The sequence below is a fragment of the Mauremys reevesii genome, linkage group 5 (genome assembly GCF_016161935.1).
Source record: "Mauremys reevesii isolate NIE-2019 linkage group 5, ASM1616193v1, whole genome shotgun sequence".
NCBI classification, from domain to species: Eukaryota; Metazoa; Chordata; order Testudines; family Geoemydidae; genus Mauremys; species Mauremys reevesii.
Window position 1 is genome coordinate 54,771,355 of NC_052627.1, and position 25,558 is coordinate 54,796,912.

General features: G+C 38.3%; 1 protein-coding gene across 4 annotated transcripts in view; it reads right to left on the minus strand.

Annotated features, from left to right (window-relative positions):
- OTUD4 (OTU deubiquitinase 4) overlaps positions 1 to 25,558 on the minus strand; it is a 49,055-nt gene that overhangs the window by 13,292 nt on the left and 10,205 nt on the right. For 2 of the 4 annotated variants that reach the window (XM_039540720.1, XM_039540722.1), the window contains exons 5-18: positions 24,008 to 24,054; positions 21,048 to 21,120; positions 20,316 to 20,397; positions 19,190 to 19,325; positions 17,566 to 17,623; positions 17,085 to 17,199; positions 16,744 to 16,808; positions 14,436 to 14,536; positions 12,453 to 12,577; positions 12,194 to 12,362; positions 4,675 to 4,837; positions 2,945 to 3,062; positions 1,492 to 1,547; positions 814 to 897 (exon numbers count right to left, since the gene is read on the minus strand). In XM_039540720.1, the coding sequence (XP_039396654.1) occupies positions 814 to 897; positions 1,492 to 1,547; positions 2,945 to 3,062; positions 4,675 to 4,837; positions 12,194 to 12,362; positions 12,453 to 12,577; positions 14,436 to 14,536; positions 16,744 to 16,808; positions 17,085 to 17,199; positions 17,566 to 17,623; positions 19,190 to 19,325; positions 20,316 to 20,397; positions 21,048 to 21,120; positions 24,008 to 24,054 (1,392 nt within the window). Of the gene's footprint in view, positions 1 to 813; positions 898 to 1,491; positions 1,548 to 2,944; positions 3,063 to 4,674; positions 4,838 to 12,193; positions 12,363 to 12,452; positions 12,578 to 14,435; positions 14,537 to 16,743; positions 16,809 to 17,084; positions 17,200 to 17,565; positions 17,624 to 17,883; positions 17,963 to 19,185; positions 19,326 to 20,315; positions 20,398 to 21,047; positions 21,121 to 24,007; positions 24,055 to 25,558 lie in introns of those variants that run through there. The other 2 variants (XM_039540723.1, XM_039540724.1) reach the window with 2 other exon arrangements.

The window sequence follows — 25,558 nt, forward strand, 5'->3', positions numbered from 1 at the left end:
CTAAATTCCATTCCATTCACAAAGATTTGACAATCTAGACTTAACCAGGCTGCCACTGTTACAGTAGCAGAACACCATCTAGTAATATTAGCTAACAAGCTACTGACAAAATAGGAATCCTAATCGCATAGCCACCTTTGGTCTTATTAATTCAGTGTGCATGGAGACTGAACTACCCTCTCATCCTAGGGGTCACCTCTCCAGAAAAGGTTGTACTGATACGATGAATAAGTATCAGGCTTCCGTTTCCAAGCAGTAAATTCAGCATCTCTCACAACTATAAATGTATTTACAGTTTTTCACCTCCAAAAAGCAAAGCCACTGACTAAATGAAGCAAGCGGGCCTGCTCAGATACTCATCTTGTATGATACTGTGCTACAATAGCACAGATCAGAGGATGGTAACAACCACAAAGCCTGTTGGTGCTATCAAAACATAACCAAGGTTGTTTAAACAATTTTCTAGACCAGCAGAAGCTGGGAATGTTATAGAGGGAATGATATTGGTCTCTGGGAAAGTCACAGAAGGTGAAATAGCTGGAGAGAAAAAAAAAAGATACAGTGTTTAACCCAAGTAGCATTCACTTAAAAGGTGGATGTGGATTAATGTGGATTAAATTGCAAGGTCTTTCGGATAGGGACCAGGTCTTCATATAGCACCTAGCATAATGGGTTTCCAATCCTAACTGGGGGGGGCTTTTGGCACTACCACAATACAAAGTAATTATCTTCAATAGCTATATGGCTGTGATGGCAAAAATGCACTGAGGCCTCATAACTGAAAAACCCAAAGGTTAAACAAACATTTCTTACTTGTTCAGCAGGAGATTGAGATTGTGTCTTTCCTTGTTTCGAAGGAGATGAAGCTTTTGGATACTTGTCATCTCCACCATTCTTCTATTACAAAGTTCAAATGGAGAGTCAGTGCTATTCTATTTATTTTTTCCCTACGAAAATGGCCATTAAAGATATTAAGCACACAACACTTTGTTAAAAGGTGGGCTGGCCATCAAGTGAATGTTTGTCAGATTGCTACTATGGCAAGCCTAAAGTGATGCCTGTTGATGATCTGTTGGCAGCACGGATCACAGGAGAACCTCTAGATCCTAAACCATGCAGACTCAAACCTGTCAAGTACAATCACTAGAGGGGAACAGAGACCCACACTGCGAACATATGGGGTACACTAGCAAATAGAGATCCAGGTTCAGAAGCACTCTTAATAGCCCAAGTTGTGGAATTTACATTGCAGAGAGAGACACTACATAAAACAGACGTTTAAAAAGGTTCTGAGGAAGGTCAAAAATAAGACAAGTCCCCCTCCTACAATAATCTACAGAAAGTACTAAAGCAGCAGTAGTAGCCTTGGCTCTGAAGACAACTAACTCTCTGCTAGCCACCTTATGCTGTGCTAATTACTGCATATACAGAAGGGAGGGAGACAGGGCAAGAGAGGGAGAAAGAATTGGTTTATCTTTTCTTTAAAATTACCTCAGATGAATTTGACTCAAACTTCTGACTGAAGTGGACCTGCCTGGAATTTGAATCTGTAATATCAAAAGATATAACATTGTAAATGAAGCATCAAAGCATTTATAATAGTCACAACTTCAGCCAATATAACAATTTGTCTTTCCAGAGTTAAATCTTCAGATTTATCATGACCTTTCTACTTCAGCTCAATTATATGTTACTTCAAAATAGCATAAACGTGGAAAGCAGAATAAGTCGAAATAAGTAGGGCTGGCCGGAAAACAAAATTTCTGTTTCACAAACATTTTCAAGGTTTCAGAATTTGTTTTCATTCTGCACTGGGACAAAAGCAAGACCTTATGAAAATTTTCACATAAAAAGAGAGAGACCAACTCAGCTTAGAAAAGCCAATAGTCCAGTGGTTAGGTCACTCACCTTGGATGTGGGAGACCTAAGTTGAGGTCCCTGCTCTGCCTGAAGCAGAGACTTTCAAAAAATGTGAATCAGATGTAGGCACTTCAATGCCTATTTGTCTTTATCAGAGCAGAGGAGAAAAGGGGACAGAGGTGAAAAGAGGCAAAAATAGGTACATGCGGAAGGATAGATCCTTGAAGGCAAGACCAAGGAGCTTCAACATGATGCAATAAAGAAGGGGGAAGCAGGGAAAAGATTAACATAGAACAAGACTGACAGGCCAGAAAGCAGATTAGCAAATGCATTTTGTGTTGACTCAACAATTGCCTGCTCTCCCACTATACAACTGCAACCTTCTTCCCCATCGCCACCACAAAATGAGCCCCACCAGAAGTAGGAGAGCTTAGTTACCCTATCTTTCCTCCAGGAGTTACCTGACAAATATGCAAAGCATTGTGAGGAATATGGGAGAAGGAAATCTCACACCACTCACCCTTCTCCAGCACTACTGAATTGCAAACATACTTGTAAATTAAATCTCTCACTCACACACTTTTCTTCCAGTTTCTTTCCCTGCCCTTACAATTTTATTAGATAAAATCACTTTAGGCACTAACCTCTTTTACTTGCTTTGTCTTAGATGAACCCTCTTTCCACTTGAGCAAGTATCTCTAGCATTTCTCCATCAGCAGTTTCTGCAATGCTAATCTGGCACTAATTTCAGTATGAGCCAGCACCTAATTACTTTAATGTGGATCAGAAGACCTAGCTTTTCAGCATTTAGCTCCTGTTGTGTGCCCTCCCACATAATTTAAAAATTCCTATAAAGTTGTTTGACCCAAAGACCACACCCATAAATCAAAAAAACAAGCACTGTCTCCCTAAAGCATACAACTACATTGCACTTGACCATTGTCACAAAAAATTACCCTCATGTACCCTGTCAGATGCATAAATCCACATATAGGCACATCCCCAGCTTTGAAAATCCCAGACTTGGTTACTTAATATAAAAGCTAACGATGTTTAGTCCAGAAAACTCTCTCTTTTACACTACCTTTATCCTTTCGCTCTTCCATATTTGCCTTCCCCCTGCCGTTTCTTTTCTCAGTAACAGCTCGGAGCTTTACGCAAGTATCAGCAGTCTGCGTAGCAGCCTGACAAACTAAATGGTTCTAAAGAAATTGAGAGAAGCAAAATTCAGCATTTCATATAAAAAGGCTTAGCCATAGGAATGTATAAAACAATGTGCCATCATCTAAAATTACCGCACTTGGCCTCCATGAATGCAAGCTTATTTTCAACAGGAGGCAGAGGAAAAAATTCTAATCTCAAATTTTCTACCCACCCAATCCACTGTTGCATTCTGAGAGGGTGGGGCTCACCTTTGAGTCAAGAGCTCAGGTTATTAGGCTACATGGACAAACCTTGGAGTTTTATTCCACTTCTAGAATCTATAAATTCTTCCATTTTAAATTCCTAATATTCCTCCATATTTGAGCAGGAGCATCACAGTATTTGCCACACTGCAACAAGATGGCGGTCTCTTCCAGTCTATTTCTGCTCTTTACTCACCAGGAGATTCCAGAAAGCTCTCCTGGGCCTGATTCTCTTCTCATAAATAAACGATGGAAGTGAGGAATAACACCATTGAAAAGTTTAAGATAAGCAGAATCAGGCCCTCTGCCTGGAAATTGTCATCCCCAAATAGCAAGACACTCAAGGTCTCTCTCAAATCCCATAACCCTCACAATCTAACACCTATTAGTATTTCAGCCTGTCTCCCCTACTTCTGTTTTCTGCAGGACTGAAATACGAAAAAAAACCCAAACTACAAAGACTGATTATGTGAAGACAACAGCTTCTTATCCAGCAGATCTGTTCCCTGTATGTATTAAGAGTTATATCTGCTTACTTTAAACAACGAAGTATGTTTTTTATACTCCTGTTAGTTCAGCAGAGGCAACAAGCTACTGGAGATGAAGCTGAATTCCATCCTGACTCATGCATCAACAGAAGGGACGACCAAATTTCAAATGAAGGACTAAAATCCACACTCAGTTAAACCTATTCAGCTCCTCTGAAGATAACTGAGTTCCATGTAAGTAAGAACAGAATTCAACCTAAGGAATCTTCATTACTCATGACCATTCATAAACAAGTTAGAGCCCTGCTTGATTTTCAGATCCCAGCTTCAGTTTGCAGAACTGGCAGTTAGGAAAGCCATTGTTTTACTTCTAAGTAAACTGATTTCACTTGGACAAATTGAGACCGTCTTATAACCCACACTGATATTTTTATAGTCAGAGTAGAACTGTAACTCAGAACAAATCCTGCTCCCACCTCTGTCAGAGGGCCCACAACAGCAGAACTAGAGTAGTTCTACACAAAGGAGGATTTGGGTAAATTGTATAGGAGATGTACAAATTCCTTGCATGAAACCAAGCTGAGCCTAAAGGATCTGCTGGAACATGGTCCATTTCTACATGGATGGAGCAAGGAGCTCTCTGGCTTCAGTGACCACTCTAGTCATTACATCCCAATGCTTATATCTGTAATTCTCTAAGGAAAACTGCTAAGTGTCTTGATCTATAATATACAGTTCTATATATTGTACTTATTTAACTTTATACAGAAGAGATGCAAGACAAGACATTTAACTTTTCAATAGCAATAAGAAAAGTTCACAAGTGCAGAGAACTAAATTTCAAATTAATAATTCACTGGCAGGTTGTAAAGCCTACACTAAAAATACCTTATTACCTACAATTACTGAAGCATACATACAGAAAGAGCAGGAAAAGCTTGTTCATCCCTTTGCTGAATCTCATAAAGTGAGCGAGATTCTTCTATGGCCTGCTTCTCTCTGCGTTCCTCTGGGGACAGGCCAAAGTAGTTACAATCTCTGCTAATGTAGTCCAGATCTTCAGCTCTCTCTCTGTCTGCTTTTCTGTAGGGGAAGAAGACGACCAAAAAATTGTCAAAAGAAATAGTCAAATGGATACCAAGTGTGAGAGTTCAGCTACCCCAGAATTACAATTGGGGAAAGCTGAGAAAATACAGCATACTGTACTAGCTATTCAGGTCCCATGAAGCTTATAGTGAAATAGTAACTGCAAATATCAGGATTAAGAGGGGGAAAAAAAGTGTGTTCCATCTACAACATATTCCATTTTAGTTTCTTCCTAGGTGGTACTAAAACAGAAGTTTGGATCCTGTCCATTTTCTCCTATAATTTATAAAGTGTTCTCCCTTTGTTATTTCACATGGTATTATACATCCTAACATAGGGCAAATATATACATTCAAGTGCTAATAAATGCATTTCAATAAAAGAATACACAACATGTTTTTCTTCTTAATGCTATTAAATTTATTTTGCGTTATTCTGAACTTCTGATGAAGCCATATAAACAAAATATACTCCATCTCTCCATGAAATGCCAGACAGTAAAAGACAAAGTACTCTTAAAACACATAAAAACCCTCACAACTTTCCTTTCTTGACTAAGTCTTCCAAAGTTTCCATAGTCACTGCGACACCACAGCAAACAATAGCCAAGAACATGTGATGTTGGTGCCTCAAGACAATGGCAAATTCACAGGAGAATGCAGAATGTTTGTCTGAGAACCCCTACAATTTCAGAGACACTGTAGAGCAGGGGGTTCTCAACCTCTCTCTTTCTGAGGTCCCCAAACATGCTATAAAAATTTCATGGCTCACCTGTGCCACAATAACTGGTTTTCTGCATATAAAAGGCAGGTCCAGCGTTAGGAGGTAGCAAGCAGGACAGTTGCCCAGGGCCCCATGCTACAGGGGGCACTGTGAAGCTAAGTTGCTCAGGGCTCCAGCCCCAAGTGGCAGGGCCCAGGGCCCCCGGCTTCAGCCCCAGCAAGTCTAACCCTGGTCCTGCTTAGCAGACCCCCTGAAACCTGCTCCAGGCCCCTGGTTGAGAACCACTGCTGTAGAGGATGCTTTGGTTCTTTCTTGTAGTGGTTCTGCACTTATACTGGGATAGATATTACTCAATTATTATTGTGCAACACGTGGAAGTTAAGTGACTAGTGAACAGCTCTGTAAACCAGTTCTTGGCTAAAAACTTGAATACTCCATAAAATATAAATGTTGTGATGATGTATGATTGAATATGACCATTTATATCATTGATTTTACCAATTGTTATACAATAGCTACAAGTCTTGTACAACATATGTCATGTAAGGTGTCAATGGAAAAATTATGATTTTCTAATTATGATTATCCTATTTATATGCCTGTTTCATTTTCATAACTAAAGTTATGAATATTAGCTACATACAGGCATCATACACATGTGCTGTAATCCTGGGTAACACCCAACAGGTAAAATTTACATTAAGGCCATGTATTGATGGCCCATCAAGGACACTTAGCTCTCACTATGGGCCATAGAAGAAACTTTTGCCCAGATAGCTTTTCCTGTGGATGCCTCAGCAAGAATATGGGCAATGGCTGCCCCTGTGAGTCAAAGCATATAAGGACATGTGATATGCTCATGTAACTCGGGACTCCATCTTGGGGCAGTAACTTTCTATATGCAGGGGCTGTGGGCTTTGTTTGGGACAGTACATTTCCAAGCACATGCCAGAGGATACAGAAGACCCCTGAGATATCTCCATTTTGCCTATTTCCTGCCCTGATTCTCTGGACTGAGGATTTACAACTAAAAGGAGCATTTTGAACTATGGACTGAGTACCATCTAATCTTTTGGAAGTGATCAGAGAGACTTTACAAGCCAGCAGTCTATTCAATCACTGCTACAAACCTGATATAAGGACTTTGCAATTATTTGTATGTATATGATTAACAGTTTTTAAACTTTTTTCTTTTATTATTAAACCTTTAGTTTTTAGTTACTAAAGGATTGGCCTCAGCATGATTATTGGATAAAATCTGGGTTATAGACTCATAGACTTTAAGGTCAGAAGGGACCATTATGATCATCTAGTCTGACCTCCTGCACAATGCAGGCCACAGAATCTCACCCATTCACTTCTATAACAAACCCCTAACCTATGTCTGAGTTATTGAAGTCCTCAAATTGTGGTTTGAAGACCTCAAGCTGCAGAGAATCCTCCAGCAAGTGACCCGTGCCCCATGCTGCAGAGGAAGGCGAAAAACCTCCAGGGCCTCTGCCAATCTGCCCTGGAGGAAAATTCCTTCCCGACCCCAAATATGGCGATCAGTTAAACCCTGAGCATGTGGGCAAGACTCACCAGCCAGCACCCAGGAAAGAATTCCGTGTAGTAACTCAGATCCCAACCCATCTAACATCCCATCACAGACCACTGGGCATACTTACCTGCTGATAATCAAAGATCAGTTGCCAAAATTAATTGCCAAAATTAGGCTATCCCATCATACCATCCCCTCCATAAACTTATCAAGCTTAGTCTTAAAGCCAGATATGTCTTTTGCCCCCACTACTCCCCTTGGAAGGCTGTTCCAGAACTTCACTCCTCTAATGGTTAGAAACCTTCATCTAATTTCAAGCCTAAACTTCCTAATGTCCAGTTTATATCCATTTGTTCTTGTGTCCACATTGGTACTAAGCTTAAATAATTCCTCTCCCTCCCTAATATTAATCCCTCTGATATATTTATAAAGAGCAATCATATCCCCCCTCAATCTTCTTTTGGTTAGGCTAAACAAGCCAAGCTCTTTTAGTCTCCTTTCATAAGACAGGTTTTCCATTCCTCGGATCATCCTAGTAGCCCGTCTCTGAACCTGTTCCAGTTTGAATTCATCCTTCTTAAACATGGGAGACCAGAACTGCACACGTTATATATTGACGTGGCTATGTGGCTGATCTCTCGGGATTAGAAGAACTATATGTTTGATTAAATTGGTTTTCAGTAAGCACTCAGAGTCCAATGTCAGGGTGGTGAGACAGGCTGGAAGACCTAAGGAGACTGCATCTTTAGCTTCTTGTGTGGTGAGACAGAAATTTACTTTTATTACTGGCTTGGTATAATCGAATGATAGAATAACCACCAGGCTAGGGTGAGTGTGCCTATTTCTCTACAGTTTGTCTTGAATTTGGCATCCTCAGCTGTGACCCACCAAGGCACGGTGACACAGGTAAAGTAGATTAAGAAGTCCACCGAGAGGAAAGAATTCATGGCTATTGGAGTCTAAGTTTTGACTGGCCCCATTAACAATTTTATTGCTACACCTAATAAGCTACTTTAGATGGTCATAAGTGCCTAATCCAAACTGAATATTATAGCCCTGAATATCCTGACAATCTGCTTCCAGTTCAACAGGCCCAGTTTCCTCTGTCCATCCAGGGACACAACATTGGGAGTGGGGGGAAAGAGTACCTCTCTGTTAATATGTGAGCCGTAGCTTTCACCATTCTGACAAATGAAAAAAACCACTTCTTATTTTGAGTTGGTTACATGTTTTTACTTTTAGATTGGTCAGAAAACATTGAGGACAACTAAAGAAAAGCAACTGAGCACTCCCATATTTGAGAAAAAGCTTCATATTAAGCCCTTATTTGATGGTCATGAACAGTAAGAGAATATTAGTTTGTTTTTCAGTAATGCCCACCACCTGCTACATTTCTGGCCAAATCTAAGCTAAGTGCTTTGAAAAGAGGACAACTTCTCTCTCAGATACCAAAATCAAAACCCATAGAATCACAGACATTAGAAATTGAAAAGGTGGATTAGATTTATTAAATCTCTATGTCAACTCAGAACCGTCGTCTTTTGCCCTTCAGTATTTCTGGGAATCCCACATTGTCAGCCAATGCAAGTTACATAAGATTGCTAGCAAAAGCAGAGCAAGATTGAAAGAGATTCAGTGAAGATGAAGGACTAGATGCACTTTGATAATTCTGATAGTGAGGATATCAGATATAATATCAAATATAAAATTAATTGAGAAGGTCAGTGGACAACACCACTACTCAAGTCCAACTTTTAAATGCAGAAAATACTTAAGAATCTTGGAGAAAGAGGGCTTCAAAATATTTTCCAAATTACAGGCAAGTCTCATCTTAGACGTTCGGTTCCACGGTTATCACATAAAGCGAAAACTGCATATAGCCAAAATTATATCCTCAAGCCCTTTAAACCCTGCCCACAGCTCCTGCAGCTGGGCCGCGGGAGCATTTAAAGGGTTCCGCTGGGCTTTCCGCCACGGCAGGGAGCCCAGTGGAGTCCTTTAAATGCCCCACCCCCCACCCCGGCCGCCGGAGCTGCGGGCGGGATTAAAAGGGCTCCGCCGGGCTTCACACCACGGTGGGGAGCCTGAAGGAGCCCTTTAAATCCCACCCGCAGCTTTGGCAGCCGGGCTGGGGCTGGCATTTAAAGGGCCCGGAGCTCCACGGTGGCTGGAGCCTCGGGCCCTTTAGTTCGCCACAGGGGCTACCAGCCACCTCTGCAGCTGGGAGCCCCCTGGGTGACTTAAAGGCCCTGGGACTCCCAGCCACAGCTGGTGCCCCAGGACCTTTAAATCTTGAGGCCATGCCCCCCCACTCTGGCCGTATGCGTATAGTTGAAATTGTGCATGTTAAATGCGCGTAAGTTGCGAGAGACCTGTATTCTGAAATGATGCAATACCGAAGGCTTGTCCTAGATGCACTGCTATCTAGGCACTGAAGGAAATGAATGCCCCTCCACTGCCTAAATAACTCCCAAACTTATTTCCCCTTTAAAAAAAAAAAAACACACAACATATCTGTTTCTGCTCAATCATATGCAAGAGGTGCCTATAATTCCCAAATATTCACCTGCGTGCTTTGCTGTAGCTGCAGTTGTGCTCCAAAGTTGTGCTCCAATAGAGAAAGAACAAAGGATTCTGGGGCATATCTGAGACTAAAAGCTACCCACTATATCCAAGTGAGAAAAAAAGGTGAGCAGAAACTCTGCTGTAGAAGAGTGGTCCAGAGCTGGCCAGCGTCCCCAGCAGCAGAAATGCTAGTTTCACATCCCCTAAGAAGGATGGAGGCATACACTATCCTTTATTTAAGATAAAGGCAGCATCGGAAATGCTATTTATTAGTGTGATGTACTTTTCTTCACTATATAAAAAATACAGAAACCGTCTTTTCCAGCCTACTGCATAAAAATGTAACGTAGCAAACATTTCACCATGTCAAAGTCCTGTGATGAACCTGTACACAAGATTCACTTTAGAGCAAGATTTCGTAACCTAATAAATTCAGTATTTTAATTTTATTTCAACATTACAGTCTAATAAAGATGAATAATAGTATACAGAACCAAAAGTTAGAAGTGCTTCTAAAAAGATTCTGTATTTTGCAGTTTGACAACACTGTCAAATTAAGAATTTTTACATTTAAGAATCTGAATCAATGTAATAAGAACAGGAAAAAAAACGACAAATCAGGAAACAGTCACATTTCCTATTAATTCTTTCCATATGTTAAGATTTATATTCATCCTTGCTTAAGTATACGCATGTACAGTTTGACAGTTACAAGCTTATTTTTACTTCCCAGTAACAGAGTACTATTCGGAAACAATATAGACAAATGCAGAATATTTTCTAAAAAGATTATTTTATCCTTTGCACTTTTTGAATTCACCAAGTGAAACTGCTATTTAATTATAAAATAAAATCTGTGTGTCTTGTCTCTGGATAACATCTGAAAACAGTCGTCATAACCCAAGAGAAATTATCTGCCAAGTACCTAAATCTATAGCTATAGTGTGATTTTAGACATGTGCTGTCAAAAACAAAAGCAGATCTGGGGTTAGTACATGTGCTCCTCCATACAGTAGCAAAATCAAAAGATGAGGACAGCAAACAATACACAAGGAACTGAAAACTATTTATGTAAATGCCAATAATCATTTTATTACTGTTTCTAAAGTAACTGCCAGTATTAGTATCTGTACCTATCCATACACATATCCCTACCTCTATGATGGAGATTAACTTCATACTTAAGGATTCTCTTTTGAAAGTTCTATTTCTTCTCTTCCCTAATGGCTACAATGGAAACTTAAATGGCTTTCTCAAGGCAATCTTTAGCTATAAAATAAATAAATAAAATCATGACACAACAATGACTTTTGCTGCCATCACATTGTTTGTGTGTTATATCTTCCCCTACCTTGTGTAAGTCTTGTCCTATTTAGATTGTAAGCTCTTTGGGGCAGGAACAGTCTACTGCTCTGTGTTTGTACAGCATCTAGCACAATGGGACCCCACGCTTGGTTGGCCCTTATGCACAACCGTAAACTATTAATAAAATAATAATAGAAGTGCCAGCGAAAACAAAAACAAAAAACAAACACATAACACTAGCATCCTCTTGAATTCTTTGCCTTAATAAACACAGGTTCCATGCAATGGGTTCTGAAACTGATGGACTATATTCCCTCCCCAGCCCATGGTCCACCAACGGCAGCCACTTTAGGCTACCAGCTCCCGGCCATCACCTCTAATATGGTGGGAGACCCACATCTCATTTCCCCTTGACCAGAGATTTTAAGGCTACACAGCTCCCTGCCTTATACTGTGATGCCTCCAGCAAGCCAGACAGCCTAAAAGAGCCAGCACCTGTGCTCTGCTTTCTCTCTGAGGGCTGTGACCAGTATATTGCCTGCAGTTATAAGATACCACACTGCTTCTCCTAAGCAAGCAAAATTTATTCTTAAGGTAAAAGCATTACAGAGAAAACAATAAAAGAGCCTGCACACCTGTTAAAAAGCTTACCAGACATCACCCCCAGCTCCAACACAGGGATCTGGTTGGTTTTAGTCCTTCAAAACCCACAACTGGATTTTCCCCATGATTACAAGTCCATCTATTTTAGATCCAAAAACAGATCCCAGACTGGGCAGATCAGCCATTTCTTTACACAGCTCAGGCCTTTGATCTTAGCCTTCTGTAACAGGTAATCAGCAGATAATCACCCTCTCCTCAGGAAGTAACTTCAAAAGGCTACGTTTTTGCATAACCAGAGTTGGGGAATTTGTATTAACCTTTCCTTGTGGATTTTCTGGGGAATCCCTTTAACACTTATTGTCCCAAAAGTCCATACTTGCCTGGCACAATTTCAGTATAGTTTGTTGAACTCCCAAGTCTCACATCTCCCCTCTAAAGAGGTTACATACAATTCCAGCCCACACTAATAAATAAACTTAATACAGTAAGGTCTTTCAAGGACATTGCCATATCTGTCACACTTGATACTGACCATCAGCTGGGATGCACAAGAAACAAGCCTTTGAGCTGTAAACGTCTAAGGCCCAAGATAATGACTATCTTATTTCTCATTTTACCTTGCAGACTGGGAGGGATTCCTGCCTGGAGTTTTGTGCTCAGTAGATGTCTGCTGAGACTGTGAGAACTGATGCTGTCTGGTTCCCACAGCATACTGTTGTCGAGGAGGTAGCACTGATTGGGTTTTTATTGGCTTGCTTTGATTCTTTGGCCCTCTGCAGTCTGCTTCTGTGACACAGATGCAGAAACATTTCATAAGATTTTTCTCACAATTACTAGAGACAACGTTTCTGCAATTAGAAGTGGGAAGAATCCTACCAGGCTGAAGATTTTGCCCACATGCTGTAGAGAACTTTTTTATCTTCTTCCCTGACACAGTATTCCAGCCCTCTATAGGAGATGCCTGTGGAAGTGGTTTAAGGCTTTTCAGTGAGACAGCATGCCTGCACAACAGAAAGAGAAAAAATATAAAGAGGTCTATAGATTGGACTGGGGTTTGTATAATTAACACCAAAATGTTTACTATGAAGGCTCTTTTCTGTTTCTGGGAGAATTACATCAAGTTTTCTTTGCTCTTGTGTTTAACATGTTGCATGAGCTTAACCAGGACAGTAAAAAAAAATTTAAAGGTCTTATGGTTTTGAGTTCTCAAACAGAAATAAGATTCTAAACTGAAACAGTTTTCAACAATTTGTACAGAACACACACAATTTTAACTCATAACAATGCTATTTTGTAATGAAAATAACCCAAAAGCAAGTTTCATATATATATATATATATATATATAAATTATATAATATAGAAGGGACGGAGACTAGCTTATCGGTTTTTACGTATAAAATAGATATTTTAACATCCTGACACACAAAGACAAGGCAGAGGGATAGTAAGAACATTCTGTTAATGAGACCAGTGACTATGTCCATCTTTTCTCCCTTGACTAAGTAGTCATTTTAAAGCAAACTAAAGAAAATATCAAGTCAAAACAGACAACTTATCAGCACTTTCTGAAGCTTTGTGGACAAACACATACATATGTCCTTGATTTGAAAACTACAGGGCTTTTCCATCTTAATCTTTACAGAATGTCACAGAGCAGCACACTGGGCAGATAAATTCACCAGGAATATGATGACAGATTTAGGAATATGGCCAGGGATATAAACTAACTTTAAAATTACTGAGCATTGATTGCTTTTATCTAGGCAGGCAGCATGAACTGAAAGTAGCATTTGAATTATCTGATATGAAGATATTCAGTTTGGTGGGGAGTGGATGAATTACTGGTTTAAACCAGAACTGTAACTGAATGTTACTCCATGCACCTATTAAAGGCAGTTCTAATATAACTATAGCAAATTTGCAAAAATAAAATACAATTTTGCAAGATGACATCACAGTTGCCAAGTGTCTTACTCCTTCCTTCCCAATGCTATGACTGGAGAATGTGTTCCCTGTCTGGATTCTTCTCTTCAAACCTTAGCATTGGAGAGATTTCCCTCAACAACTCTCCTCAACCCCTTATCATGTCATCAGGAGTTATTCTTTGAGAGAGAGTGAGGAAGAAGTTAGGGCACCTGCAATACAATCTAAGGGAGATGGCTCAGATAACTGAGCCATTATGTTGCCATGATATCTGGGGATAAAGACATGAGTATTAATTCAATCAACATACAGCTCTTTCTGTATGAAATCAGGCTGACTAAAGAGTTAATTAGCGATTACATAAGTCTGCTATTCCCCTTCACAATGCTTTTAACATAAAAAAAGTTAGCCACAGTTCTACCATCCAATTATAGAAGCATTACCAGTAATCCCCTAGTGGGACAATATCATGCTGTCTAGGTTTGGAGTTTGTACAGAAAATGCTCTAATTTGAGTTTACTAAATAAATAAATATACTAGGGCTGTCGATTAATCACAGTTAACTCATGCGATTAACTCAAAAAAATTAACTGCGATTAATCGCACTGTTCAACAAATAATTTTTTTAACTACGCAATTCGTTTTTTTTAAATTGCTTGACAGTCCTAAAATATACCATAATTTACAGAGGTACACAGCTACAAGATGTTTTTATGCTGTGTGTAGATAGGGTTGGGGAGTAAGTTCACCCTTTTAGAACAGCAACTGAACTGTTGTTCAGACAGTTTCAGTTGCTGTTGAAATGCAACCAGTCCTTTATCTGAAGTAGTGCTATGGCAAAATGATCAAGCAGATGGTGTCAAACACTAAAAAGGGGGGAAGCTGCATTAATAAAGTTCTATATGACAAACTTATATATGAAAAGTTTACTTACTTTTCTCCAAGCTCTTCTACAAAAACAATAACTGGGCCATTCTCAGAGCGAACCTCTTGGATATGGGCATTATAAAATTTCCCATTGTGGTCTAAGCGCACCTGTGGAAAAATTATAAGGAAAAAGCTGTTGTGAGTATTACATAAAGAACACTCAAAGGGAAGACAGATTTTTTTTATCCCAGTTCCCTAAGTGGCCCCCTCAAGGACTGAACTCACAACCCTGGGTTTAGCAGGCTAATGCTCAAACCACTAAGCTATCCCTCCCCCTAAGTAGTGCTATGGCAAAATGGAGGGAGGGATAGCTCTGTGGTTTGAGACTTGGCTGCTAAACCCAGGGTTGTGAGTTCAATCCTTGAGGGGGGCCACTTAGGGACCTGGGGCAAAATCAGTACTTGGTCCTGCTAGTGAAGGCAGGGGGCTGGACTCGATGACCTTTCAGGGTCCCTTCCAGTTCTATGAGATAGGTATATCTCCATATATTTTTCCATTATTATTTTTTTTAAAAGGAAAGATTTAACCCTTGAACACCCAGCAATGTCAGCAACTGCCCCCTTGGCAATAACAGGAGTCCTGGGAGACATCAAGAAATGTTGCTTCCATGTTGGTGTTAAAAATAATCAAAAGGTAAACTTTAACCCCTAATACTTATTTGAATGACTGTATACATACAAAAAAAAAAAAAAACCCACACATGAGATTCCCCAACAGCATTACTCTATGCAGTGTTGGAGAAATCACAGCCTTCAAACCAACCTGGAATAACACTTAAAAGCAAGTAATGCATTAGAGAACAGGATAGCAACATACTGTTTTGAAAAGTATGCTCAGCTTGGTTAAAAAGTCTAACACAGAACATTTTTTTGACACAGATGGGACTTTATTATTGTAGTCTCACTAGGGATATTAATACCAGTCCTTTCAAAAGTTTACTTCCTGAAACAATCATTTTGTCAGTGTTTTTTTTTTTTAATAAAAACTATACATATTTCTTTTTTTTTTTTAAAACAAGAGTCATGATAATGATTAACTCTGTTTTCTGCAGACAAACATTTACATTGCTAAAGTTAAGGAACAATAAAACGTTTATAGACATTTTATATGCTGAGGCTACTCACCACACTAGTCACGTCTGTTTCACTGTTTATCCTTATGCAGTTCTCCCCATCCCACTTTTTGTTGGGTTTTTTTGGTTTGGTTTTTAAATGCAGCTATCATTATCCTACCATATACAGAGAGTGTAAAATGCCAGGAGCATGGAGAGTCTGTGTGTGCATCCATGTGAAGTGCCTATCACAATGGTCCCATACAATAGAATGCTGGATGCATAATGAAAATACGGTTAAATATTATGATTTTTCCCCACTTTATTTTATGTCAAGATTTATTGTTTTTAAGCATCCAATCACTATTTTTTCTCATCAACAAATTCAGAAGTACAGCTGTCACTTTTCCCCTTTCCAATAGATTCATAGACTTAAGGTCAGAAGGGACCATTATGGTCATCTAATCTGACCTCCTGCACAATGCAGGCCACAGAATCTCACCCACCCACTCCTGTAACAAACCCCTAACCTATGTCTGAGTTATTGAAGTCCTCAAATCATGGTTTAAAGACCTCAAGGTGCAGACAATAACGTGATGCCTGGATATTAACACAGTTAGCACAGAATATAATTAAAAAAACAGAAGATGAACAAACTTTCCATTACTTATGGTTAGGAACACTGCTTATAGCAAAATCTCCATCTTTTTAACTCTGCTTCAGTGTCTTCTTCCTGTTTCACTGTGGATATCCCCAGAGTTCTTGCCCAAAAGAGCACTACTTTATTCCTAGCTAGAAACTGATTTTTTTTAAATAAACCACCTTATTCTACAATAAATGGCCTAAAATAAATAATAAAATTAAGACTGGGTGCAAGAGTTTGAGAGACAGGCACAAGTGTTAGTTTTTGGATGCGGACTCAGGCCCTGAGCCTGCAAACACTTATGCATGTGATTCAATTTAAGCACATCAACTGTCCTACTGAATGTAACTTGGGACGTTAAGCACGAGTGTCCGCAGGACTGAGGACTTTTGCATAATAAATTTTATCACACTTTATGCTCCCCAAGCATATCCTACTGCATCTTTTATTGGAAGAGTTTCCAACTCAGGGTATTCACATAATAAATGAGCATACTCATTTAAATGTAAGAAAAAAGAATTAAATAGAAAATATTAACAATGCAGTTAAACCAAAAGACAAGGAAAAAATTGGTCTCCAGGACACAAGGCATAGAAGTTACTATTTCAACCAACTACTTACTTTACATTTATCTCCAACTGAATACTGCATGCCAGCAGCAATGGAAAAATCCCGTTTTTGCTGATCTGTAAACATCAGTATATATCAGTCAGATTACAAGAATTTTCCACCTTTTATAAAAATAGTTTAGGCACTGCAACAAAGAACACTAATTTAATTTATTTTTTGTCCCATTAGTATCTTGGGACTGAAATAACTATTTAGGCCCTGAATCTGCAAGCTGACACATGTGAGCAGATCCCTGCACCTGCTCATAGCATTTTTGGGACTTCACAGGGCCCACCCTTATAGATCAGCTTGACAGAGAGGGGCTCTGGATGGGGTCTTAAATACAAACTTACCCTGTTTTGACTGTAGCCAAACTTCATATTCAACATTTCTGTAAACTGATGGATTGAGTGACTGAAGTACTTTTCTAGGCAAAAATGAGGTGGGATTTCCATTGCTCTTAAGGTGCTGTACAAAACAGAACAAAGTAGGAAGTGACCAAATGCATACAGATTTACAGCTGCTCATTTAGTATCATATCACTCACATGAGTGTCAAACTGGAATGTAAAGCAGTTAGATGCTTATAAAAGCATTAACAGCTATGAAAGTTTAATTCAAGGGAATTTCCTTTCAACATACAGCAACAAAGCTAGACACTAAGCAACCAACCCCTGAGATTTCTAATGCAAATCTGAATATAACTTTAACTATATAGTTCTCCTAATGTACCATATTTAAAAATGAAGAAACTCAAGTTACCAGAGAAACATTAACCTTTGTAAAATACAGCCAAGTACAACTACATAGGAAAGAAGTGTTAATGTAAAAGTACCTTATTGCCAGAAAGAGACTTTAATCCATTCATATCATTAACTGCAGCAGTTTTACTTCTGTAAAGAAGAAGATGCTTTAAATGACATAGTTGAAATTAAGATTCATAAACTGGTCAGAAATACCTTCCATATTGTACACAAGAATTACCACTAACCTTCATAATGAAGTTAAAAAATTTCACACTATATGCAATGGTGAATATATTGTTCTTAGAGGAATAATTATGAAGTTTCCCAAAATAAAAGTTACTCTCGTTATATTCAAAAATAAAATTCAGTGAAGACTGTACAGTTCCAAATTAGATTTAGCAACTCACCCAGTAAAAATTTGAAACAGGAAATGTAAGTCCTTTAGATGAGACTTTAGCAATCAGGCCTGAGAGAAAACCACCCAACTCAACTGAAGAAACAAATGAAGCCATTTAATCAACTCATATTTATTACCTAGCCTGAGTCTGGTCATTCTCATTTTCCCTCATCTTCTACACCTGCTGCTATTGGAAAGTTTGCTTCCCATGAAGAGAGAGGAAAAAACATCATTTGTTTCTAAGAGCAGTTGAAGGAGCTCTTCTGCATTTGAACAGTTTACTGATTTCTTCATTACATAATAGCAGTTTTAGCAAAATTTTAATTTCTATAAAATTAAATTCACTCTTCCTCAAAAAAAAAAAAAAAAAAAAACTCCCTCCAGATAAATTCACACACACACTAAACTCAACCTTTCCCTAAAAACAAGAAAAATAATTTTAAAATACTGCTTAATGAAAGCAGCAAAATGTATGTAACTTGTGTTGAGACAGGAGTAAGGTTACATGCACTAGCTTTCTCTCATTGGAAATGAGTTTGGTGGTCTCAATCTAGTCTCAAATGACTATATGTCTTCTCAGTTACAAAAATGCCTTATTATTTAGCATCATATGCTCATAAGGATCCAAAAACTGATACACTGCAAAAGCCATGCAGCCAGGGGCTCCCCCAATTGCCCTGAGACCCCCTCCCAGTGGGCAGTCCACAAAGAAGGAAGCAGCAGAAGTTGAAGCAGATTCTTGTCTAAATTCTGCTCTGAGTTACACCAGTGTAAATCAGGAGTAATTCCTCTGTAGTCTATGGATATACTCACTATTTACACACATTTAAACAAGATCAGAATTTGACCTTCTTTCTGTAGTAACTTCCACCAGCTTCCTCCAATGATTTTCAGCATGAGGAGAATCCAACAGAGCCAGCCCCAATACCTCATTACATTCCCTCCCTCACATATGAAGCAGGAACACTCTCAAATTCCCCATAGAGCAGCTTCTGTGGTTTGACAGGAAGAGGGGGCATGTAGCAGTGACAGACCTTCCTCTACTACAGGTGATCCAAACCTGGAATGCAGGCAAAACCACCCCTCTGATTGCAGAAGGCATCACAAAATCCTATATAAGATCTAGTAAACAGTACAAAATTTCATACTTTCATGAGCATTACAATTCACCCTCGACCTTTTTCCTCCCTCTGGAAAGTAAACTATTTTTAAAATGACACACAGTATTTTGCTCCCTGCCAGGAGCTCTACTGACTATCTAATCACTGTGAATCGCTCAACCATAATTTAATAATTAATTTTAAAATATCCCTTACTTGCAGTTGTCGTCTTCTGAATCTGAATCAGACACTTCACTGCTACCATTATTTTCCTCTGTCACACCTAGTTCCACTAGGATTTTATTCACATCAGTACAAAACACTTTTTCATACAGCAATTCATAAAGAAGAGCTGGGGGGAAAATCAGTTAGGATTTAATGACTGCAAATGAGATTTTACTCAACATTTGAGAGGTTATTTTAAAAAGTGTCAAGAAAGCTTTTTGAAACGTTAGGTGAAGAAAAATGGAGTTACAGTTTACAGATTATAAACACCAGATTTTTACAAGAGCAGAGCCCCTGAAGTTCCCACCGATTTCAACTGTGGGGGCTCAGCACTACTAAAAACTAAACCCTAAGCTCTTTAGGGTAGTGACTTTAACCCCAATCGTGCAATTGGATGGGCATGCACACTGTGCTCAATTGAAGAATCAAGCCTATGTCTGTAGAGTGCCTGGCACAATGGGCCCTCATACCTGACAGAGGCCTTTGGGCACTACTGCAATACTAATAAAAATAAAAATCCAGTAAAAAAGACAAAAAAGTTTATTTTACTTAGGGCCTAATCCTTCAATTCTCATTCATGCTCATTAACACACCTGACTTCAGGGAAATTCAGACATGCAAGAACTCCAAGATTAACATTGTGCTCTAAACAATAAGAGAAAATTTGTCCAATAAAAAACTGGCACTGTGGCCAAGTGATAATGCAATTACTGTGAATTAGGAGGTTGAAGTCTCAATGATAGACTATCCAGGCCCAGTAAAGAGGAACTAAGCTATCCTTTTCTATTTCTTTTGCATTTAGCTTTACAAGTGATAAATACTGGTCTCTCTTTTTCCTTTACTATACGCAATCAATTTCATCATGCCTCAAAAGAGGACAAGATCATAATCCAAATCTCTGGTCAGGATGATGCAGCCTTTGTTGACTCTAGTTCCACATGAGTTGAAAACCACATCACTACAATGGTAGGTTTAGGTACAACTATACTTTAAGCAAAGGAAAAGAGCTCTAGATGAAGATTTGTTAATAGTTCAAAACAAATACCAATCACTTTTTTGGGCCTTTGGCGAAACCATATACTTCACTGCAAAGCTTACCAACCAAAATAATACTTACATTGGCACAAAGCAGCTCCTTCTGTATACTCTATAGGATAAACAATATCATAGTGATTTCCATTTGAAAAACACAGTAGTACCTAGAGAAGAGGAGAGAAAGGATATTTAAACAAGTGATTTGTCATGTGATCATTTTATAAAGTTAACAGCATCTTTTTTAATGCAATTCTATGTGCCCACATACTGTGCTGCAAAATTTTCAGGGCTTCATAATCACTAGGGAGAAAAAAGATACTACAATTTTCTGTGGATATTCACTGGATCTAGTCAACTAGAAAAATTCTGCTGATACAGAAAAATGTATGTAAGAGGTTTGATTTGTAGCAGATAATTTGATGTTATAAACATGTACAATATTAAGGAATTTAAGACCCCTTTTTAAATAAACCAACTACATATTAGTACCTAACAATAGCTACTAAATATAACATACAACATATTACAATATGAGTTATTTCTGTAGACATAAGTTATTATTTCACTCTATTGTTCCATTAAATGTTCAAAACTAGCCACGCTGTTTTATGAATTTTATTGTTTCATTTTTCATTAAAATGAAATGACTGTTGTGACATTCTCAAACTGTAACAAGTCCTAGACTATTAAAAATATATATTACTTGTGTACTGAGTAATGAGAATTGTGATTACCTATTTGCTTTAAGAACATTTTAATTGATAATTGCATCTTACATTGGTCATAAAAATATTTTTGTTTGGTTTTGTTTTACCTTGTCAGGAAAGCCATTTTCAGTTACACGTGAAGGAGAAGCATTTGGTTCCTGATATATTATAAAATCCTTCCTAGAAAAAAACAAAATTCAAGTGAAAAATATATTCAGAGTGAGAATTCAAGTGAAAATTCAAGGACTATCTAAGCATTTAAAAAAAAAAAAAAGACTCCTTAAAAAAAATAAATAATAGTGAGTAACGTTAGTATAAGCAGAGCTAGTTTAAAAAAAAAAAAGGGCTTATTTGCCACAGAAAATTTAGATTTTCTCAGCAGAAATTCAAATAGCAAAATATTTTGGAACTCCTGGTGCAGTATCTCATGGGAGCTGTAGTTTGGTTGTCTCGTGCTCTTATTTTCCTCTATAGGCCAAGCTCTCTGGTTGGACTACATCTCTTATGGTGCACTTTGTTCCTTCACCCCCTGGAGAGGGAAAGCAGTGCATCATGGGGATCCTAGGCCCTGGCACATCTTGGGGAAACCCACGCCCTAGAGAACAATGGGGTCATGAGGCAACTGAACTATGGACTTCCATGCAGTAGCACAGCAGTATTTCTAAGTCAAAATATGTCAGTTTTCATGTTAACACACCACACACACACCACGGAAACTAGGCACTAAAGAAAACAAAACAAAAACAAAAACCCTCAATTTTCTGCCCAAAAAAAGATTCAGAGAATTTCGACCAGCCCAAAGTACAAGTGAACCTTGCAGATGAACACAATACTATTTCTCTAAAGAATTAACATGATATATAAAATCCATTATACACAGTTAACATAGAATTTCTCTGTATGAAACCAGTAAAAGTTAAACTTGAAAACATCAGACCATAAAATTCAGTGTTATAAATATCAAAGCATTAACAATCTGGACAAATGCATAAGGTAGTTTAAATCAGGATGTTTCTCCCTTTCTCTCCCAAGTAACTATTCAAAATTCTCATAGAACTTCTCCCTCCACTAGTTTACAATGGTTAAAGTACTATAGTCAAGAAGTAAAAATAACAGTGTATGGAGCCTCTTAATTTTGTTTCATTTCTTATTAAATGGCTAATGAAATATGGTAACCAGTTGCAACTCATTTGTTGCTTTGCATACAAATATTAATAAATATATTAACAGGCATGGAGACTGGGCTGCTTCCTTTTTCCTATAACAGAGTTGACGCACATTGGTGAGGCAACATGAGGAAGCTTGGACTATCTCTGCCATACTGAACTGTTGTGCAGTTAGAGGATTTCCATCTCCAAAGCTGTCAACCCCAGCATGCTGCATGAGCACTGAGATTCATCTTTTACAGAGGTATGTGTTGCCCAGTAAATGTTGCACAAACACAGGGATGGCTTTTCAAGCAGAAATAATTCGTCCATATCACACTTAGAAGGATTCAGCACAAACACACAAAGAGCCTATTCCATATTATAACTTCGCATATTCCAAATCTGCATTTTAAAAAAAAAGTTTTTTCTTTTATTACCTTAAAAAGTAGCACATAAAATGTCATATGTGATACAAACTAACAAGAACTGGAAAATTCAGTTAAAACCCACATGCAATCTTATTTGCCTTTTCTATTCCACAAGAGCATGAGTGAAAGAGAATATCAATCTTCACTTTTCATTTCCAAGTTATCTCTGTCATCATAATCTTAACTTTATTTAATCACTATCTTTGTATTTATTCTTTGGATAAAATTCCCACCTATTTTAATTCTTTGTTCAGTAATCACTATTGTTTTTCAATCTTTGTCTCCTAATCTAATCAGAAACACTAATAAATTCTGCAAGATTAAATCATGTGTTCATAGGTAAATTTTTAGAGATAGAAAAATATTCTAAAAACAAATCTAGAAGAAACAGTTTGGAAAGGAAAAATGTATTCTAAATCTCCTTGAGTGTCAAGTTATTCTGTCTTTCAGGGGAGCCATCTCTTTTCAGGAGATCTAGAAAAAATTACCAGACACCAGCCAACAAAAGGCCAGTAACAAAGGATGCAGTGGAGCACAAACTGGTCTGGTCTTCCATTTTTTTCTTCACTAGTGCCCGGCAAGAGTAGCCTGTCATCCCTCCCTATGCCTGGAAATTTATATCTCCTCTTGCTTCCATTTCTTCTCTCATAAAGGGGGAAGAGAAACACGATTTTTCCTCCCATCTCCTCCAGAAAGAGGTGGTGGTGGTTTCCCCTCGAAACATGCCAGTGCCTCTGCTGCTGCCCCTTTCCCAGTAGGGGTGCGAAACTGAAAAGATTCTTTCATTTTTCACTCTGCAGGGAAATACGAGCATCACACTCCTCCCACCACTTGCTAATGAGAAGAGGAGGTTCCCTTATATGTTTCTGTCTTAGTGTTTAATTACCACTTGGGGTCCTGGATGCAAATATATCCTGCCTTCAAAGCAATTTATCTATTTTTATTTCACCACCAGACTTCCCCCTCCAGCTATGAGGGCTGGTAAGTGGTTCTGCCTAGAGACGCAAGTCCAGATTTAGTCCTAGTGTAAGCAAATGAAATGACTGACTTCAGTGGAGTTGCGCCTGTCTACACTAGGGCTAAATCTGGCCCATAACTAGCCAGCAAAAAGTAATGAAGCAACAAGACCACCAGCAGCCTGTCCTTAGAGATTAAATATGACCACTTCAATCATCTTTCATCTCCAGAGCTCATGGCTCTAAAACTGAGTCTCACCGACAGCCTAAAATGCAAACTGCATAGATAGAACCTCACACAAAACAACATGCAACTTCATGCACCTAAAGCTCACCTAATTACTTTGAAAGTAATATTTCATTGACATAGTTTGGTTTTTCAACATGAATGTTCCATTATTTTAAGAGCTAATATTTCAATTAATTTTTAAATTAGCCAAATACTTCATATTAATTAATTAATACCTGATTAATTGAAATAGGTTACATTTTTCCCATTATATGACTCATTAAATAGTATTCAAATTTTGCTTACTTGTACATAAGAGAAAGGGCACTTATTTCCACTTGTCCAACCCACTCCTGTATTGAAAAAGTAAAACAAAGAAATTCTTTCAAATAAACTAAAGTTTTATTGCACATTTGGATAAACAAAAACAAAAATCACTACCATGAGATAATACGTCACACTCTAAGCCTGGATTTCAGCCAAAGGTTTTAATTTGTGTAGTCACACTCATTTTGGAATATGGAACAGCAAAATCACAGATTTTGTAACTTGGGATAGCGTATAGAAGCGTTTTTTCAAAGTTGTTCTCTACACAAATTTAGAGAATGAATGTTCATCATGCGTAAGAGAATGTAATCTGGCATCAAAATGTAATAAAAATAAAGTTGTAAAGGTACGTCAACCTAGGCAAGCAGTGGGTAGAATTTTGAAAACTGACTTTGAAGCCTGCCTCCCACTAAAAGAAGTCTATTAGATGCTTTTGAAATTTTTACCCAATACCTTTAAACTGTCCTTGCAGTCTTAAATTAAAGTAAGGGAAACAGGCCTAAATAAGCACCCATTCTGAGAGGTGTCATACCGTTATTTCTAAATACAATGGGGAACAAAGATATTATGGCCTAGACAGTGCAAAAAATTTGCCTTTTATCCTGAAAGATCTTTCGTTTCCTAACCAATTATTACTGCCACTGAGAGGTGGGAAAGAGGACAGACAACTTATTGTATGTATCATAGCCAATTATTGCCCACTTGCTATTGCTGCATACATTCACCTATAAGTATCACAGTGAGATATGAATCTGCTGTCTTCCATTCCTGCCCCTTAAGTTAATCAGCAAGAAGAAAGAGTACATGATTTAATAGGGCTTTGGAGCGGAGCCCGGAACTGGAGCAGCTCCGGAGCAGTGGAGCTGCAGGTTTTTGCCTGGAGCTGGAGTGGAGCCGGAGCACAGCTCCAAAGCCCTGCATGATTATTACCCTAAAGATAAGAAAAGCATGTCCATCAGTGTTTAACTAGTAGGTTTCATTTCATTTTTCCCTGCTATGCCTTTTTTCTTTTTTTATAGATGTTCTAAATTCAGTATCATATGAATATCTTTAAAAAGCATAATGTAATAGGAAATCAAATAATGTCCCTTTATAAAATTTGTTCCTATCTAGTGTAACTGCAGATTCTGGGCGATTTTACCACAGCCACATGGGATGTAAAGAGTATTAAATTGTACTCTTCATCAACAAACCATTTGTCCATCCAGTCTGGTATCTTGTTTGCAAGCATCAAGATATTTCAGAAGAAAGTATAAATCACCCACACTGGATAATTACACAATATTGCTGCCTATGTAGGCAGGGAAGAGTCTTCTTAACTCCAGGTAGTTAGGACACAATCCACGTCCCATTAAAATCAATGAAAAGACTAACATGGACTTCAGTGAGTGTTGGATCAGGCATTTAGAGGCCCACTCTCCTGCAGTACAATAGTTGACATCCCTAGTAAAATGTGTTCCTATCTAGTATAAGTGCAGCTTGTGGGTGATCTTACCATAGCCACACAGGATATAAAGAGGATTAAATTGT